Source organism: Hyperoodon ampullatus (genome assembly GCF_949752795.1).
Source record: "Hyperoodon ampullatus genome assembly, chromosome: 15".
Taxonomy (NCBI): Eukaryota; Metazoa; Chordata; class Mammalia; order Artiodactyla; family Ziphiidae; genus Hyperoodon; species Hyperoodon ampullatus.
In genome coordinates, this window is record NC_136928.1 from 2,657,511 (window position 1) to 2,675,947 (window position 18,437).

General features: G+C 35.4%; 1 protein-coding gene across 1 annotated transcript in view; it reads right to left on the reverse strand.

The window, feature by feature from the left end:
- Window positions 1-3,832: 3,832 nt before the first annotated feature.
- The window catches only part of LRRTM4 (leucine rich repeat transmembrane neuronal 4), a gene marked incomplete at both ends in the record, with an annotated part of 719,728 nt that continues 705,123 nt past the window's right edge, over window positions 3,833-18,437 (reverse strand). The window contains one exon of the mRNA XM_079720820.1: window positions 3,833-4,054. Coding sequence (XP_079576946.1) covers window positions 3,833-4,054 — 222 coding nt within the window. The remainder of the gene's footprint in view (window positions 4,055-18,437) is intronic.

An 18,437-nucleotide genomic window follows, 5' to 3' on the forward strand; every position in this document is an offset into this window, starting at 1 on the left:
TGATTGCTCAAAAAACACAAGGGTTTACAGATTGGGATACTACATTTTCTCTCCTTTCTCAGTTTCATGACATGGATCACTTTGTAGTGTAGATCTATCACAATTTCACTCAAGGTACTGGCAAAAGTGTGGCATGAAGACCAATGGCAGATGACAGGGACATCGTCTTAGAGGTCTGCTTCCCCTCACACTGTCTTATTATTGAGTGAAATTATTTGAAATATTATGACTTAGTCTACTTTTAATTTTCAAAGTACTTGGGTTTTTGGCATTCTGCAAATGATGACTCATCATTTACATCTTTAGTCTCAAAAGGTCATATACGAAATATTGTGAGAAGAGCTACAATAGAATGAAAATTTAAACATATATATATATACACACACACACACAATATTTATAGTTTCTGATTTTAGATATTTCTTTATCGCATAATACAATAAGTAAAAGCAAACTCAGCATTACTAAGAATATTTATGAAAAATGTAATCAGAATGTTTGAATAATTGACCATTCCAGTCTGTATGTATCACATTCATAATTCCATTTAGGCATGGTTTTCATGTCCTTGCTCTATAAATACTCCATGATACTCCTCAACCTGCATAACTTTTAGAGGTTCAATAAATGTTACAGTATAAAATCAAATTACTAATCAGGATGGTCTTGAAATAAAGCATAACTTATTTTAGGGCTCTTTAACATTTTAACCTGAAAAATAAGTCAAATCAAAATAATTGCTGACTTTTAGAAGACAGTAAAAAAAAAACCCAACAACTTATGTTAGCTATAAGTAGAGAAAAAAAAAAAATCAAAACGCCTCTAGAGGTGTGAGATATTTCTTCCACTGTATGCTAGGAAAATACTAAGTGTGTCGTTTGACTCATTGAATGGCACCTTTTAATGGGGCCACAATTCCAAATTTAAAACTGTCTTCCATGTTGAGGGAGAAGGGGGAATCTAGGGCAATCAGTTTGCATAGCACTTGAATGAACCAGAAATGGTGATGAAAGTGACCTGAAGGGACAAGTTTTCTCGATATCATTGAGGAGTCCAGACAATAATTTAGTCTGAGTGGTGACTAACAGAAACCTTTCATCCTCCTTGTTTATACCAGGCTTTCAGCATAGATATGATTGACTTTTGTGTTTAAAGGATGAATAATCCAATATTTGGTTCTTAAGTCATCTGCTGAAATATCACTAATTTTTTCAAGAAGCTGTTTTCTCTAAAATTCTACTTGATCTCTCATACAATATCAAGCTTAAATTTTTCAGTTAAGAACTTTTCGAAGCCTACTTAAGCAAAGATTTTTTTAGATTTTTTGGTTTGTTGGGTTGGTTGGCTGGTTTGGTTTTTTGTGTAATCATCAATAGAGTTCTAAAGCTCAGTATAACTTGTTCTGGAATATGTAAATGATATTTAAAAAATTATTTGAAAGTTTTCCTATTCAGAGGGTATAGCATTGTCATAATGTCTGTTTTGTTAGCAGTTCAGTATTTCACATTAGACTTGAGTAAACAGTTGGCCAAATATGGCACTTTTAAATAACATGAAGAATATTATCAATTTAGAACTCTTTTGTTTACAAGAAACAGAAATAAACAGAATAAATTGTTGATTTAAGCCAAATTTGGTCAAGATTTTTCAGGTATGACCTCTAATAAATCACCTCAGGCAGGGGTGGTGTGGCAGATGTGATATATGGGTGATGTTGGATAAATGGAGAAGGTGGGAAGGGTTAAGAGAATCCTTGTAATTCGGGCAGGCACTCCAAAATACTCTGCTACAAATCTGTTAAATAATTATTAAATTAAAAAATCAAAATACCAAAGAACTATCTTTAATTTTTAAATTCATAGTCAATTCATTCTACTTGAATAGTTAGGAAACATGGACAGATATAATATAATCCAAATTTATAAATGTTAACAGGAAGGTTACAAGAATCTGAGAGCAACAGCTTGTGTTCCAATGTGAAAAACTTCCTTTGATTTAATTTTCTTTAATATGACATAATTTTTTAATCAATTAAGATAGAATTTAACTTCAAATCTAATTTAAAATCGCAGTAAGACAGAATGACTTTGAGAAAAGAAAATCTTATGCTCTATGCTTGTTTATTTTGATGTGAAAGTAATTGACAAAGCTCTTTTATTATTATGTTAGGAGAATTTGGAATTAAATGGATGCCATCTATCTATTTAGTTCTTCAGAAAACCCACTAGTACCACCACATACTAGCACCATTCAGAATGCAAAATCTCACTTAATAAAGGATGACATAGACTATATAATTTCAAATTGTTTTAAAAATATCAAATTGGACCAGTGGTTAGATCAGGATAACATCCATAGTGAATCAGAGAATTGATGAGATATAGCATCACAGAACCAAGGAAGTCAAGTGAAAATGGTTCAACTGATGTGTGCATAGGTATTTCCTTTGTTAAAAAAATGGGTGATCACTATGCTTTTTTCAGATTAGTAATCAACTTCCACACAGTTCTCGCTCTCCTAGAAGATCATTCAACCTCTAATCCTTTCAAGGACACTTACTTTTTTCTCATATTGTTATTTAATTCTATTTGTGTTACATCATGTCTCCAGAAGTAATTATGAATCCAGTTAATGCATAAGATATCTCATACTTCTTTTTTCAGGACTTCCTTACGTGAGGGTGGAACCTACAGAAGGCACTTGATAGATACCAACATATTCTTCTTAAATTGCTCTGATATAGACTAGAAAGATTCTATAATATAGAGACAAAGCACTCAACATTAGGTGGGTTGTGGTGTACCAACTGCAAAATAATATGTTTATTTTTCCAACATTTTTTTCTTTTATTGATAAAAATTGCACAATAGTTAATTGATAATTTTAAAACCAATTTTACACATTATCTTTTGTTTAGAAATTTGTAGCTTGGCAGTTTCATTCATTGACCACATGGCCTTTGTTCTTCATATACCCCTAGTCCAGGTGAGAATATTTCTGATTGTCTTCTCATTTGGAGGTCTTCACATGTCTTTTTATTCGCTTCTCACACAGTGAAAGCTCACAGTGAGGACTGCCAGTAGGGGAAAAAAAAAAAAATCAAAGCTCACATTGTATACAATGTGCCTTGAAGGATCAATTGCCCAGATTTTGTTGGATTTTCTTTCCAGTAGCTTTGTCAAACTTTATGGTCAACTTTATTTCTTTGTGGTCTGTGGTACACCAAATCTTCTTTTGGTACAACATAAGTTTGAACACCCATGTTTAGAATTGGAAACAGAATTTCTTGACCAGAAAAAAAAATAAAAATAAAACAAACCAAACATGAACAAATGACATTTTTAAAAGAAAAATGAAATGAAAGCAATTTTAATAATCTGTTACACACACCTAACAAGGAAAACTGTATTGTTTCCCCAACTTCCCACCCACACCTGGTTTGATGCTCCCCCCACCCCCCACCCTCTGTGGTTCTCCAGCCCAGGAACCATGCAGTGTAGAAAAAGCAAAATATACAAACAAACCTATAGGTAGCTAAGGTGAAATGTATTTTTATAAGAACTTGACAATTTTACTATTTACATCCAGGAACATTTCTGTTTGTATGTTTTAAAGCAAAGAGAATTCTGTAGTTCTTCTGGTTATGCTGCAGGTGCATCCACTGCCCTCTTTAAGCAGATTTTTTTTTGTTGTTTCTTTTCGTCTATGTCATAAATGTCTTAGGAACGATGAGCGGCCTGGATTGCGTGATTTGGACACCCATTCACCTTTAAAATGAAGGCCCTCCTTCTCCGCGTCGAGTTCCCCAATGAGGAGTTAATTGCCTTTCACGTTAGTTTGTTATTCTCTCAAGGTAAATGGCTGGGGCTGCAGACCTGGCTATGGTGGCGATGAAGCTGTGGTCAGGCCCGAGCTCCAGGCTGGGAGTTTCGTCCTGCTCTGGAAACATTGCTTCATAGCCCTTGTTGACATGGAGTGGCTGGTGAGCCTGGCAGTACCTGATCACCGGCTGGTCGTAGCTATAATATGGCAGGGGCTTCACGTGGTGTAGGATCTGGTTATGAGAAAGAAAGATACTGATTATAAAAATGCTTTGGATGAGAAGATGACACTCATAGGATTGTATTTTGTTCTCTTTCATGGTGTTTTAAGTCATCAATTGCTGATCCAACTATTAATAAACATTAAACAAAATAACAATTGTTAGTATGTAACTCGGTATTGTTTTGTCCATTATATATCATTTTATGTACAAAGTGTATATATACCTTGTATATGAAATCATATATAAAGACTTTTCAGTGTGTGTCCTATCATCTGTCCATCCATCATTTATCATCTATCAACATAGCAGAAAGTTAGAAACAACCTAAATTCCCATCAAAATTTAACATAATTATGTTATGTTAAATAATTTTAACATATATTATGTACATGTACATTTGAATGCAGATAATACAAAGATTGGGGAATATCAACCTGTGTAATATGGTAAGACATGATATTAAGTGAAAAAATTAAGTTGTAAAGAATGTATAGTAGGATCCATTTTGTGTGAATAAAATTGTGAACATATAGATTTTTTTTTTTTACTTTCAAAAATATCTTTATAAATCATTGAAATCTTTATTATGGGCATATATAACTTTTATTTAACTATTGTTTAAATTACAGTTTCTCACAGATTATTACTAACAATTCTATAATTTCTGAACAAAAGTATTCTAGAATCATGAAAGTGGGCACATCTTTTCATTTGTAATAGTAATGTTGTTGATTTTAAGCTAATAAGCTAAAATGTGTCTAATGTTATAATAATAAACCTGAATAATGGTCTATAGAAATCTCTTTAACAGGAAACAGTGAAAATGTTAAAATTATAGTAATTTTGATTCTCTGTACAGCTTTTTATTATACCACAAATTTCTGATAAAGAAAAATATCTCAAAACTAAAAAAAAGTAAAATGATTGCTTAATTCTTGCTTTCATGCTACAGCATTTTTCATAACTCACTAGATCCAATATGACTCTCGATAACAGTCCACAAATGATAAAATTGCAAACCCTTCACTGTCCTGTAAGGTTAGAGGTAGTGGTGGCCTAAACCATTGTCTCTTGGCTCCAGCCCCAGTTCTGTAGTTGGCTTTATGATGCTGGGGCTTTGCAAACCACATTTCTGTTTGACCTGCTGCTCCCTGTTAGACTTTGCCAGTAGGGTCCAATGGAGGAAGATGGCAAGACCAGAGAAGATAGAAGGACTGATCCTATGGTGGGCTTCCTCTCTGCTTTTTTCTGCTCCAGATATTTACCCCAACAACACTTCTTCGTTCTGGTTGCAGCAGTGCCTTTCCATAACAGCAGGTGATTCTGGTTTGTAATCTTTTCAACATTTGTATTTCCAGCATTTGATCTCATCATGTCCTCCACAGAGACTCTAGCACCAAGGAAATGTGAGGTTCATCTCCACAAACCTCCTCCTCCAAGTTTGATTTTTAATGATTCCAACGTCTTCCTTTAGTTCCTTAATTCTATAGGTGGTAGGAGTGGCAGTATTTCCTGAAGTTGCTGTCTGTGTTATACCATGACACTGTCTTTTAGCCTTTGCATGAACTTAGCAAAAATTCTGTATTCACTTAGCACTACTTTATAAAATTCTTTGTGAAAATCCCCGATAAGTTTTCTGTCTCCTGACTCGACTATATCTGGCTCTTTCTGTAGGTTAAACTGCAGAAATTGATAAGTTGTTAACTGTGACTTAATTGTTCTGTAGGAAGTTAACTAGTCATATCTCACTTAGCAACCTTATTTTCAGAATCCATTCCTCCAATTACTCATAAATACCTCAAATGCTCTTTAAACTAGGTCTTGTGTTTTCTTCCTGATGTCCTCATTAATGTGTTGAATAAAATTTTGACACAAATTCACTGTCTGTTTGTATGAAAGATATATTTTTAACACCTCTATACATATTAAGATAAAAGTCACCTCCTCACATTTTTAAAGATATAGATCAAAGCAATGTTTTCTATGACAGACCACAATTGATTAGTGAGTTATAAAATCAATTTAGTGAATCCAGATAAACATTTTAAAAATAGAATTAGAATAGAAAGTATCAGAGTATATCATATGAGTAAAGGTAAGTTGTTTCATAAAAGTTTTGTTTCACATTTGTGTGTACATATGAGTATGTGTCTACTGAATCATACTGTGATTTTTTTTAATTGGGAATCACAGTAAAAGATGCTTTTTAAAAATAGTCAGAAAACATATTCAGATTACAGATTATTATAGTGTAATTAGCAATAGCATGAATAAATTTCCATCCTGCTTTTAACTATTCTTTTTTTCCTAACTCATAATTCACTGTTTTTCTCAATGAATGAGAAAATTAAACTAATATATATTGCTTTGTTTCTATGATGAGGCACATTTACTTCTAATGAAAAGCAAACACTATTTTCAGCAAGTCTTTTAAGAAATATTGAGGAAGAGGTAACACCTTTATATTTTGATATAACCTGAATATACAATTCCATTCTCAAAAAAATCTGAAAGAAATACATACTAAGCCAAAGTTGGGATTTATACAGGGATTTTTTTAGACATTAGACATTAATGTCTCTGCTCATAGTGGAAGCAAGGAACAAATTATAAGTCAACATGGTCAAATTACCAAATACTAAATATAAATTTAGGTCTTCCCCAAATCAATAGTTTTTTTTTTCTTATTATTATTACTCATATAGGCCTGTGTTTGTCAGCAAGTTCTATTTTAGGAAACCCCACTGGATTTTGAAGTGTGTTGAATAGGTTGAGATATCTGTGGTTGGTGTCATGGGTCACCAAAACTCTGAAAAAGTATAGAAATCAAATCATATTATTCTGACATTTCAGCAGGATGAATCTTATGAAGAAGACCTCCTTGGTCTTCCCTGGTGGCACAGTAGTTGAGGGCCCACCTGCCAATTCAGGGGTCGCAGGTTCAAGCCCTGGTCCAGGAGGATCCCATATGCCATGGAGCAGCTGGGCCCATGCACCACGGCTGCTGAGCCTGTGCTCTGGAGCCCATGAGCCTCAGCTGCTGAGCCCGTGTGCTACAATTGCTGGAGCCCGCACTCCTGAAGCCCATGCTCTGCAACAAGGGAGGCCAACATGGTGAGAGGCCCACATACCATGGCGAGGAGTGGCCCCCACTCGCCACAGCTGGAGGGGGCCCATGAGCAGCAGCGAAGACCCAATACAGCCAAAAATAAATAAATAAAATAAATAACCTTATTAAAAAAAAAAAGAAGAAGACCTTACAAGTTACATAGTCCACTCTTACTTTTGTTGTTTTTGTTGTTGATAGGTGAAATACTATTACTTGAAAATATAAAAACTTTCACCAAATCATTTCCAATGACCGCAACATTCACTGGGTATAGAACATTTTTTGCACACTTTCATTTAGAGGAATGACTCATTATCTCCAAATTAACCAAATATCAAAATACATCAAAATAAACATTAAGCATGGACTGTGATTTTGTTCACCATCTTGTATCCTCATGTATAGTCTTTCTCCAGTCATTGCAGTGAGAAGACACTTGAATCTACAAACATGTATGAGCAGAGAATGTGAGAATAAGACAAGGTCTTAAAGACCCTTCTGAAAACCAGGTTAATCTACAGATGAAAACCATTAGCTCATTTGTGAACATGGTTGAATTTCCAGTATAAAATAAAATCCCTAAATTTGAACCATAATAGGAAAGAGCAATCCCATATCTAAGATACCATGGTATTTGTCTTCAAACGTGTCAAGGGACTTCCATTAATTTCAGAGGCTTAGGTTTACATATTGCATCACCTCTGAACTCAGAAAATTTGTTTTGCCGTTACAGTTGTACTAGTTTATTTTTATGTCAATGAACAAGGGCTTCTGCCATATTCGCTATTGTTTTTGAGACAAGCTTAAAACCTCTAGCAGGGTGAAAAATATTGTAAAGTTATTCTGCACAGCAGCCTGATAGCAAGACTTCAAAAGCCAAGTGAATTGGCAAGCTCTGAAAGAGTATCTGAGATGTTTGCTCCTTTACATTTAAAGTCTATTCTGTAGGGCACTGTGTAATCAGCTCACTTTGTGGTTTCTGAGGAACTGAGAGACTGAGGTTTTGTACTTCATAATAATAATGTACAGTACATTAACCACCTGGGTCCCTGTGTGTATCGTTGTTTCCAGCAGTCAAAACAAAGTATGCTTAAGTTCCTCTTAATGTGTATTTGGTATTTTTGTAAATGTGTTCATAGACCTTTTCCAAATGGTCCCTGTGTTCCATCAGCTCTCTGATGGACTTCACTCTGTAGCACAGCCCAACAACATTGCTTAAATATGGCCTCATTCACATACTTGACTGCTCATTGACTGCCTTGGAAGCTACACTTTATTTATAGATACTGGGTGTGGTATGTGGAATGAAGGGAACTCATTGGGGGAAATATACTAAAATTCTGCTTGTTTCTCTCGAGAATATGAATATTTCAACTCATTTTCATTTAAACTTTTATAGAGACATAAACTTCTATAGAGACATATTTCATAACTAAATTTGAGGTAGATTACTAAGTGGAGGAAACATCATTATCACTGATTATAAGTCTCTTTAATTATCCCAAGTTTCCTGTGAATCCACTGAAAGAGGGGACAATAATGACACCTCCTTTACCTCTATAAATTTCAGATAACTCTGAAGGTACTCCCTGTTTCTCAAGAAAGGAGAATATACTGAAAAGGCATATTCCTACACAAACTTTACTCAACTTTGATACTGTCTTTCCTGGAAACTGTGCCCTGTCTTTTGTTTCTGTTCAGAGAGATGAAAGGACATGAAGGGTCACAGAGTGGCTCATTAACAGGGGCTTTCATTCCTAATTTGTTCATTCAGAAGCTTAACATCTTTAGTCTGTGTGATGGTTTTCTAAAAACATTATTTACCTTTTGCCTAGAATATGTTTTTATTCCAACATACTGAAGGGAATATAAAAGGACACACTTGTCTTAATTACAGTGGCCCATAGTGTTAGATATTCAAAGAGGGAAGAGGAAAAGGGGATATTTTTAAATCTTAGGAGAAAGAGCAAAATTATAGAGGGATATGTGACATTTCAAAAGTCTGAAAATTGCTTCAGATCCCAGAGTTTTACATCCATAATAATTATATTTAAAATGAGGAATGAATGTCTCTAGATAGTGAATGTGAGATCAACGTGGACTCTTGATATATGTGATCATGAAAGGCTTTTGAAGTTCAGTTTTGAGCATGAAATTCCAATATCATTACCCTTTTTCTCAAAGGTATTAGCATTATTTATAAGCAGTTTAATTGCCTGATCATTCTAAAATTACTATGCACTATCATTAGTTTTATTTATTAACTTTTCATGAACATTGTTCACATTTCAGTATGAGTTCTTTCAATTGAAGTCATAAAAAGTTGATTTTCAATTTCCTAAATGACATTTGGTCTCTAATTTTTATAATTAAAGGGTAGTGCCTGACTACTCAGAACATCTAAAAAGTACCATCCTACAAATCTGGATGGGGAATTAAATATAGTTGAGTTGCTTAATGAAGATGGACACTTGGTTTATTGGAAGTAAAATTGAAAAATGAAGGGCAATAGCTAAATGAATATATAACTAGCCTTTATTCTACTTACTATATTAGTATTAGACAAGAATGGATAAGGAATAAGAAAATGTAAACAAGTTTGGGTACAATTTTTTTGCAGGATTTTGATACACTTGTGGATCAACTGGGACATCTTAGACTAGATAGCACCCCCTACAGCCCAGAGAAGCTCATCACAGGCACATAAGCCAAAGAGCAAAAATCCCAGAGGAGGTTATGAGCATCTGACTGAGCTGTAAAATTAATAGTTCCTACAAACCTGATTCCACCCTTCATGTCTCAATTGAGAGAATTAACAATTACCTTTTCATAAATTTTACCTTCTTGGGTTTTGAATGTCTAAAGACATTTATAATGTAAAGGAAAAGAGACATGATAAGTAATGAAACAAAATAGTTTTATCAAATGACATTTTTAATCCCATTCTACAATGAAACATTCTTATTAATTTTTTTAAATGCAAGCTTGCCTCTTCATTAGAAAACACTGATTATCTAAGCATTTAGTTTCTTCTAATTAAAAAGTAAAATTTTAATATCACATGACATTAAAAAAATAGAGATGTTTGTGTGTTTTTCTATCATCATATCAAAGACTCTTAGAAATTCCTGCAAGATAGACAAGAGAATGGATCAAAAGAAAACTTTACTAGCACATAATTCAGTGCAACTGGAGAAAAGCTAGTTTGGGCTGGGGAAAGGTCCTTTGCAAACCTATGAGACACTCACCAGCTTTGAGTGTCCAGGACGGTAAGGAAGGAAGAAAACTCAGGATTTTGAACAATTCCTTGGCCAGGAGTAAAAGCAGGGAGAGATGCAAGAAGAGAATAAGCCGTCACTCCCAGGATTCACAGTGTGGGACACGAAGTCAAGCAAGGGTATGCCTGAACCAGAAAATTCACCTTCTATTTTAGAAAATGGTGGGATTTTCAAGTGACAAAAGTGAAATAAAACTCTGCCTGCTGTTTTATTTCTTGTTGTTCAGCTGCCTTCATCAATAGCTTCTCTCTCTCTCTGCGACCTACAAACTTCAACTAATTCACTAATTAATCAAAATCTATACACACAAACAAAGATCTTCCTCCCTAAGCAGTAACTATAACAGTGAAGAATCTCCAGAAACAAGAAATATTCAAGAACTCAAGAGAAGATGATAAATCAAGGGATTAAAGGGCAAGATTTGCTAAAAATGAATAAAAATAAATTGAAATGCATTCTTATTGAACTTCATCATCTAGACACTGATTAGGTACGTAGTAGGTATTCACACATTGATTGAATGAAAGAACAATAAAAATCTTATCTTTCCCCTACTTTGTTTTAAAGATTAAAATAAGTCATAAATGTGAAAAATGTAAAATAATCTATTAATATTTGTTAACTACACTCATTAAATGTATGACCTTTGTTTTAGAAAAAAAAACCTTAAAGGAAAACAAAATGATAATGGTGCAAATTAATAACTGCCCCACTTCCATTTTGTTTACAGTCTAAAGTGTGTACAGCAACTCTGGCACATAAAATGCACAATGCTAGACACACTGCATGTTGACTTTTTATATTGACTGGACTCTTTGGACCATTTCAAACTTAAGTTCTGACAAAATTTACATGATAGCATTTGTTTTTCTTGTTCTGGTCTTATTTAAAGGTGGGAATGTATACTATTTGTGCACTCATCGTTGTCCAAATTTTAACTTTTAAGTCAGTGCTGGGAAAACAGAACAGAACATCCACTTACATCTTTATTGCTCTCCTACCAGGACACACTGTTTGTGAGGTGTCCAGAGAGTTGATTAAGTTAATGAATGAGTACTAGCCATTCTTTGAAGTTCACTTTGACTCCATTAACAGGGAAGATTCTTACATTAGCAACACTCTCAGCATTCAGGAGGTTTTGGACTAATGAGCTGGGTTAATTAGCTAATATTAGCATCTAAAGTCTTACCTCCTGTAGCTCTGGCCCCTGAATTTGAAAAAGTAAGGTCTCCCCAATAGTGCAATGAAAATGAACATACTATTTAAGTGAAATCTATATAAATTTGCTTCCAAAACACTTAAGTAAAAAATAGAGACAATAAAATATCAAAACCCACATTTTCCCCCTAAAAAAAAGGAAGTTTCAACGTTATACAATGATGTGCAAAAGACAATCTTTTCTATAACAGAACTTGAGTCTGAATCTTCTTCCCAAAATGTGAAAACAAAACTATACAATAGAAAACAAACAAAAAGAAAAACAAAACTTATCAGCTTGTGAAACACATTCAATTTAAGATTTACTTTGTAATCCTTTCTCAGAAATTTGGAAAAGGAAATAAATAAAAGGCAGCAGGAATGCCAATACTAGGAAGGTGAAAGCAACAAGCATTAGAGCCATTTTCCTTCCAAGTTCTCTTCCAGTTTCTCCACACTGTTCAGAGTAGCTTATTTCTAGTTTCCATATGAAATTTTATTGTATGTATTTTGTATGTTTTTTTTGTTAAATCATTAATAGTGTCTGTAACTTGCTTTTTACAAGAGAGTATCTCATCCAAAAGTGACCTCTTCTGTTTTTGAAGATATACTCACTTTGTGATCCTCCCAAATAACCAATACAAATAGTGCAGTGAGTATTCAGTAAAAGCTAGAATATGTTTACAAATGTAAAGATAAAATGAAATGAAATTCACAAATAAGGAAGGTGATTAAATTTCTTGCAGTCATGTATCTTTTCAGAGCAGAATTACATATCACAGGGTAAAAGGTTAGGACCAAATGACAAAAGCGGAAGGAAGAAAACCCCAGAAAGACATACACATACTTGATAGAATGAGATGAGCAAACTGAGATGAGTAACAGAGTTTAAATAGAACTTCTTGGAGGGACTAGCTGATCCTCATGAAAAAGAAGCATGGTGATGTATGTTTACTTACAAAAATCGGAGAAGTCCATTTAGAAAACACAAAGTTTTTATTCCGGTTGAATTTTAGACTAGCACAGCAGAGTGATGCACAAGTCATACTGGTCTCATATTTTTAAATAAAATGCGTTAAGACCGAGATTAATGCCTGGATCTCTGCCATGGAGTACTTTTGAGGAGTAATTACATAAAAAGTAAATTTGCCATTATAGTTCATTTATTTATGTATTCATTCATTTACGTGAAAATTACTTGTCACAGAGGTTGGCAAACTTTTTCTGTGAAAAGCCAGTAGTAAGTAAGGCTTGTAACCCATATAGTCTCTGCCATAAATAGTCAACTCTGCCATGATAGCATGAAAGTACATAGGCTTTGACAAAATGTAAATGAGTGATCATGGCTCTATTTCAATAAAATTGATTTATGAACATTGAAATGCAAATTTGATATAGTTTTCAGGTGTCACAAAACATTTCTACTCTTCTGTTTTTTTTTAACTATTAAAAAAGTAAAAACTATTCAGCTAGTGATCAATTTACTGTATCCTATGCATTGTAGTAAGTATCTGCGAGGTATCTGAAGAAGAATAAAATAAGGGTATTTTACTCAATGAGCTTATTCAGAACTGATAGAATGAGGCAAACCCAATTCCACTTCCCTGTGTTTTATATTGAATAACCCAAATCAAGAAAGCAGAGGGAGAAAAGTGGCCCAGCCAGCGGGCATTGCAGATTTCCTTGTGAAGATCCAGGTCTTCCACTTAACAGCAAAGCTCTCAGCTGCTCCAGACAAAGAGCTGGACTCACACAACCTTGGTACTTAGAAGTCAGACTTAAACCTCCAGGTGGGAGTTCTGAAGTCACCATTCGAGTCATTTAGAGCAAACATGCTCAGGCAGAATAAACACCCAATAACCCTTTAGTGAAGACCTTAAGCAACACTCTTAAGCCAGTGAACATGCCCCTAGGTGTATGATGGTTTATAATGCAAAGACCAAAAGAATTTTGGTGATTTTGTAAAAGAGGTCAGGTTCACAGGTCATCTAATTATAAATAGGTTTTTGTTTTGTTTTGCTTTGTGAAAAAGTTAAAAAACCTTTTTCATTTCTCAATCTCACAATCTCTCAATTTCTCAATCTCTTCTCTGCTGCTAGTCTCATAGCATTGTGTTAGGAAGTATACTTGATACAATTTCAATATTCTTAAATTTACCAAGGCTTGATTTGTGACCCAAGATATGATTTATCCTGGAGAATGTTCCATAAGCACTTGAGAAGGAAGTGTATTCTGTTGTTTTTGGATGGAATGTTCTATAAATAGCAATTAAATCAATCATGTTTAATGTATCATTTAAAACTTGTGTTTACGTATTTTCATTTGATGATCTGTGCATTGGTGAAAGTGGGGTGTTAAATTCCGTACTATGTTTGTGTTACTGTCAATTTCCTTTTATGGCTGTTAGCATTTGCCTTATGTATTGAGGTGTTCCTATGTTGGGTGCATAAATATTTACAATTGTTATATTTTTTCTTGGATTTATTCCGTTATCATTATGTAGTGTCCTTTGATTCTTGTCTTTATTTTAAAGTCTATTTTGTCTGATATGTGAATTGCTACCCTAGCTTTCTTTTGATTTCCATGCAAATGGAAATCTGTGCGTTGTCCAAATCTGTCCATTCCCTCACTTTCAGTCTGTATGTGTCCCTAGATCTGAAATGGGTCTCTTGTAGACAGCATATATATACAGGTCTTGTTTTTATATTCATTCAGCCAGTCTATGTCTTTTGTTTGGAGCATTTAATCCATTTACATTTAAGGTAGTTATCAATATGTATGTTCCTATTATCATTTTCCTAACTCTTTTGGGTTTGTTATTGTAGGTCCTTTCCTCCTCTTGTGTTTCCTGCCTAGAGAAGTTCCTTTAGCATTTGTTGTAAAGCTGATTTGGTGGTTCTGAATTGTCTTAGCTTTGCTTGTATGTAAAGGTTTTAATTTCTCCATTGAATCTGAATTAAATCCTTGCTGGGTAGAATAATCTTGGTTTTAGGTTTTTCCCTTTCATCATTTTAAATATGTCTTGCCACTCCCTTCTGGCTTGCAGAGTTTCTGCTGAAAGATCAGCTGTTACTCTTATTGGGATTCCCTTGTATGTTATTTGTTGTTTTTCCCTTGCTGCTTTTAATATTTTTTCTTTGTATTTAATTTTTGATTGTTTGATTAATATGTGTCTTGGCATGTTTCTCCTTGGATTTATCCTGTATGGGACACTCTGTGTTTCCTGTACCTGATTGACTATTTCCTTTCCCATAATAGGGAAGATTTCCACTATAATCTCTTCAAATATTTTCTGAGTCACTTTCTTTTTCTTTTCTTCTCCTGGGACCATTATAATTTGAATGTTGGTGCACTTAATGTTGTCCCAAAAGTCTCTGAGACTGTCCTCAATTCTTTTCATTCTTTTTTCTTTATTCTGCTCTGCTTTAGTTATTTCCACTGTTCTATCTTCCAGGTCACTCATCCATTCATCTTCCTCAGTTATTCTACTATTGATTCCTTGTAGAGAATTTTTAATTCATTTATTGTGTTGTTCATCAGTGTTTATTTGCTCTTTTTTCTTCTAGGTCCTTGTTAAAAGTTTCTTGTATTTTCTCCATTCTATTTCGAATATTTTTTATCATCTTTACTATCATTACTCTGAATTCTTTTTCAGGTAGACTGCCTACTTCCTCTCAATTTGTTTTGTCTGGTGGGTTTTTCCTTGCTCCTTCATCTACTGTGTGTTTCTCTGCCTTCTCATTTTGCTTAACTTACTGTGTTTGGGGTCTATTTTTCACAGGCTACAGGTTTGTAGTTCCCATTGTTTTTGGTGTCTGCCCCCCGTGGGTAAGGTTGGGTTGTGTAGGCTTCCTGGTGAAGGGAACTGGTGCCTGTCTTCTGATGGATGAGTCTGGATCTTGTATTTCTGCTGGGCAGGACCGTGTCTGGTGGTGTGTTTTGGCGTTTCTGTGACATTATTATGATTTTAGGCAGACTCTGTGCTAATGGGTGGTGTTGTGTTGCTGTCTTGCTAGTTGTTTGGCATAGGGTATTCAGCACTGTAGCTTTCTGGTCGTTGAGTGGAACTGGGTCTTAGCATTGAGATGGAGATCTCTGGGAGAGCTTTCACAATTTGATATTACGTGGAGCTGGGAATTCTCTGGTGGACCAATGTCCTGAAGTCAGCTCTCCCACCTCAGAGGCACAGGTCTGACACCCAGCTGGAGCACCAAGACAGTGTCAGCCATATGGCTCAGAAGGTAAGGGAGAAAAAAAGAAAGAAAGAAAAAAATAAAATAATTAGAATAAAAAATTACAAATAAATATTAAAAATTAAAAAGTAATTAAAAGAGAAAGAAAGAAAGAAGAGAGCAACCAAGTCAAAAAACAAATCCACCAATGATAACAAGCACTGAAATCTATAATAAAAAAACAAACCAAACAAAAATGGATAGAGAGATCCCTAGGAAAAGTGGTAAAAGCAAAGCTATACAGACTAAATCACACAAGGAAATATACACATACACACTCTGAAAAAGAGAAAAAGGAAAAAAATATATATATATATTTATATTTTTAAAAAAAGAGAGTAACCAAATCAATAAACATATCTACCAATGAAAATAAACTAAATACTAAAATAAGAAACATAAAACCAGAAACAAATTAGATGCAGAAAGTAAACTCCAAGTCTACAGTTGCTCCTGAAGTCCACTGCCTCAATTTTGGAATGATTCATTGTCTATTCAGTTATTCCAGAGATGCAGGGTACATCAAGTTGATTGTGGAGATTTAATCCACTGCTCCTGACACTGCTGGGAGAAATTTCCCTTTCTCTTCTTTGTTCACACAGCTCCTGGGGTTCAGCTTTGGATCTGGCTCCACATCTATGTGTAGGTCAACTGAGGGTGTCTGTTCTTCTATCAGACAGGACGTGGTTCAGGCAGCAGCTGATTAGTGGGCTCTGGCTCACTCAGGCCGGGTAGAGGGAAGGGTACAGAATGTGGGGTGAGCCTGTAGCGGCAGAGGCCGGTGTGACATTGCAACAGCCTGAGGTGCACCGTGTGTTCTCCTGGGGAAGTTATATCTGCATCACAGGACCCTGACAGTGGCAGGCTGCACAGTTTCCTTGGAGGGGAGGTGTTGATAATGAACTGTGCTTGCACACAGGCTTCTTGGTGGCTGCAGCAGCAGCCTTAGTGTTTCATGCCCATCTCTGGTGTCTGCGCTGATAGCCACGGCTCACACACAACTCTGGAGCTCGTTTAGGCTGTGCTCTGAATCCCCTCTCCTCATGCACCCCGAAACAATGATCTCTTGCCTCTTAGGCAGTTCCAGACATTTTCCCGGACATCCCCCTGGCTAGCTATGTTGCACTAACCCCCTTCAGGTGGTGTTCACACAGCCAGCCCTAGTCTTCTCCCTGGGATCTGACCTCCAAAGCCAGAGCCTCAGCTCCCAGCCCACACCCCCTGGTGGGTGATCAGACAAGCCTTTTAGTCTGTGGTGGATCCTCTAGGTGGAAATCCTCTGTGCGGGGATCTCTCCGCTTTGTCCTCTGCACCCCTATTGCTGTGCTCTCCTCCATGGCTCTGAAGCTTCCCCCCTACCATCCCCCCACCTCTACCACCCTCCATCTCTGCCAGTGAAGGAACTTCCTAGTGTGTGGAAATTTTTCCTCCTTCACAGTTCCCTCCCAGTGGTGCAGGTCCCATTCCTATTCTATTTTCTCTGTTTTTTCTTTTGCCCTACCTATTTACATGGGGAGTTTCTTGCATTATGGGAAGTCTTAGGTCTTCTTCCTGTGTTCAGTAGTTGTTCTGTAGGAGTTATTCCACATGTAGATGTGTTTCTGATATATTTATTGGGAGGAAGTTGATCTCCACGTCTTACTCCTCTACAGTCTTGATGGTCTCTTGGAAACATTCAATTTTATATGAACTCTTTAGGCAACGTAAAGTACCATTTTCCAGGATGACAGGCAATTTGTGTTTAACTAACTAAAAACATGAAAAGGCTCATTACTTTTTTAGCTAAGCATGTAGTAAAACCTCATTAATTCAGATAAATAGATGATCACTTAATGAGAATTATAAATTATGTAGCATTTAAAAAATATAGTGAACTTCATTGAGTGAAACAGGAAATTTGTGTTTAACTAACCTAAGGTCAACAAGCTACTAGTGTATATAGACAAAACGCTTTCCTACCTCCATCACCTTGATGGATAGTGAGTTTATGCTAAGATTAATTAAGATTAAATGAGCTTATAATGGTTAGGGTCCTGATTTCATAAGATTAGTGTCTTTATAAGACACTTTATAAGAAGAGATGCCAGAAATCTTGCTCTCTTTTGCTCCATGTGCACATAAAGAAGAGGTCATGTGAGTACACAGTGAGAAGGTGGTGACCTACAAGCCAAGAGAAGGAGCCTCAGAAAGAAACCTACCTTGCCAGCATATGTGACTTACCAGCTTCCAGAACTGTTGTTTAAGTCAACCAGCCTGTGGTATTTTGTTATGGCAGCCTGAGCTGACTAATATAGGCATGGTCACCATGGAGTGGTGAGGTTTTGCATGAAGATTGCTGGATGCTCTCACAGTAATAGAAGAAATGTGACTGTAGTTGATGAATCATTTTGTGAGAAAGTATTGTTAATTCTTCTACAGAGATCTAGAAAAAATTATTAAGAATGATGAGTGAAATCCTGCTATTTACTAGCAGCGTACATGGGCTTTAGTTGTATTTATCTGATTTCTCAATGCTGGACTGCAAAGATCCATATATTGACTCTCACAAGATGCTTAGATCTCCCTCCTAGAAAAAT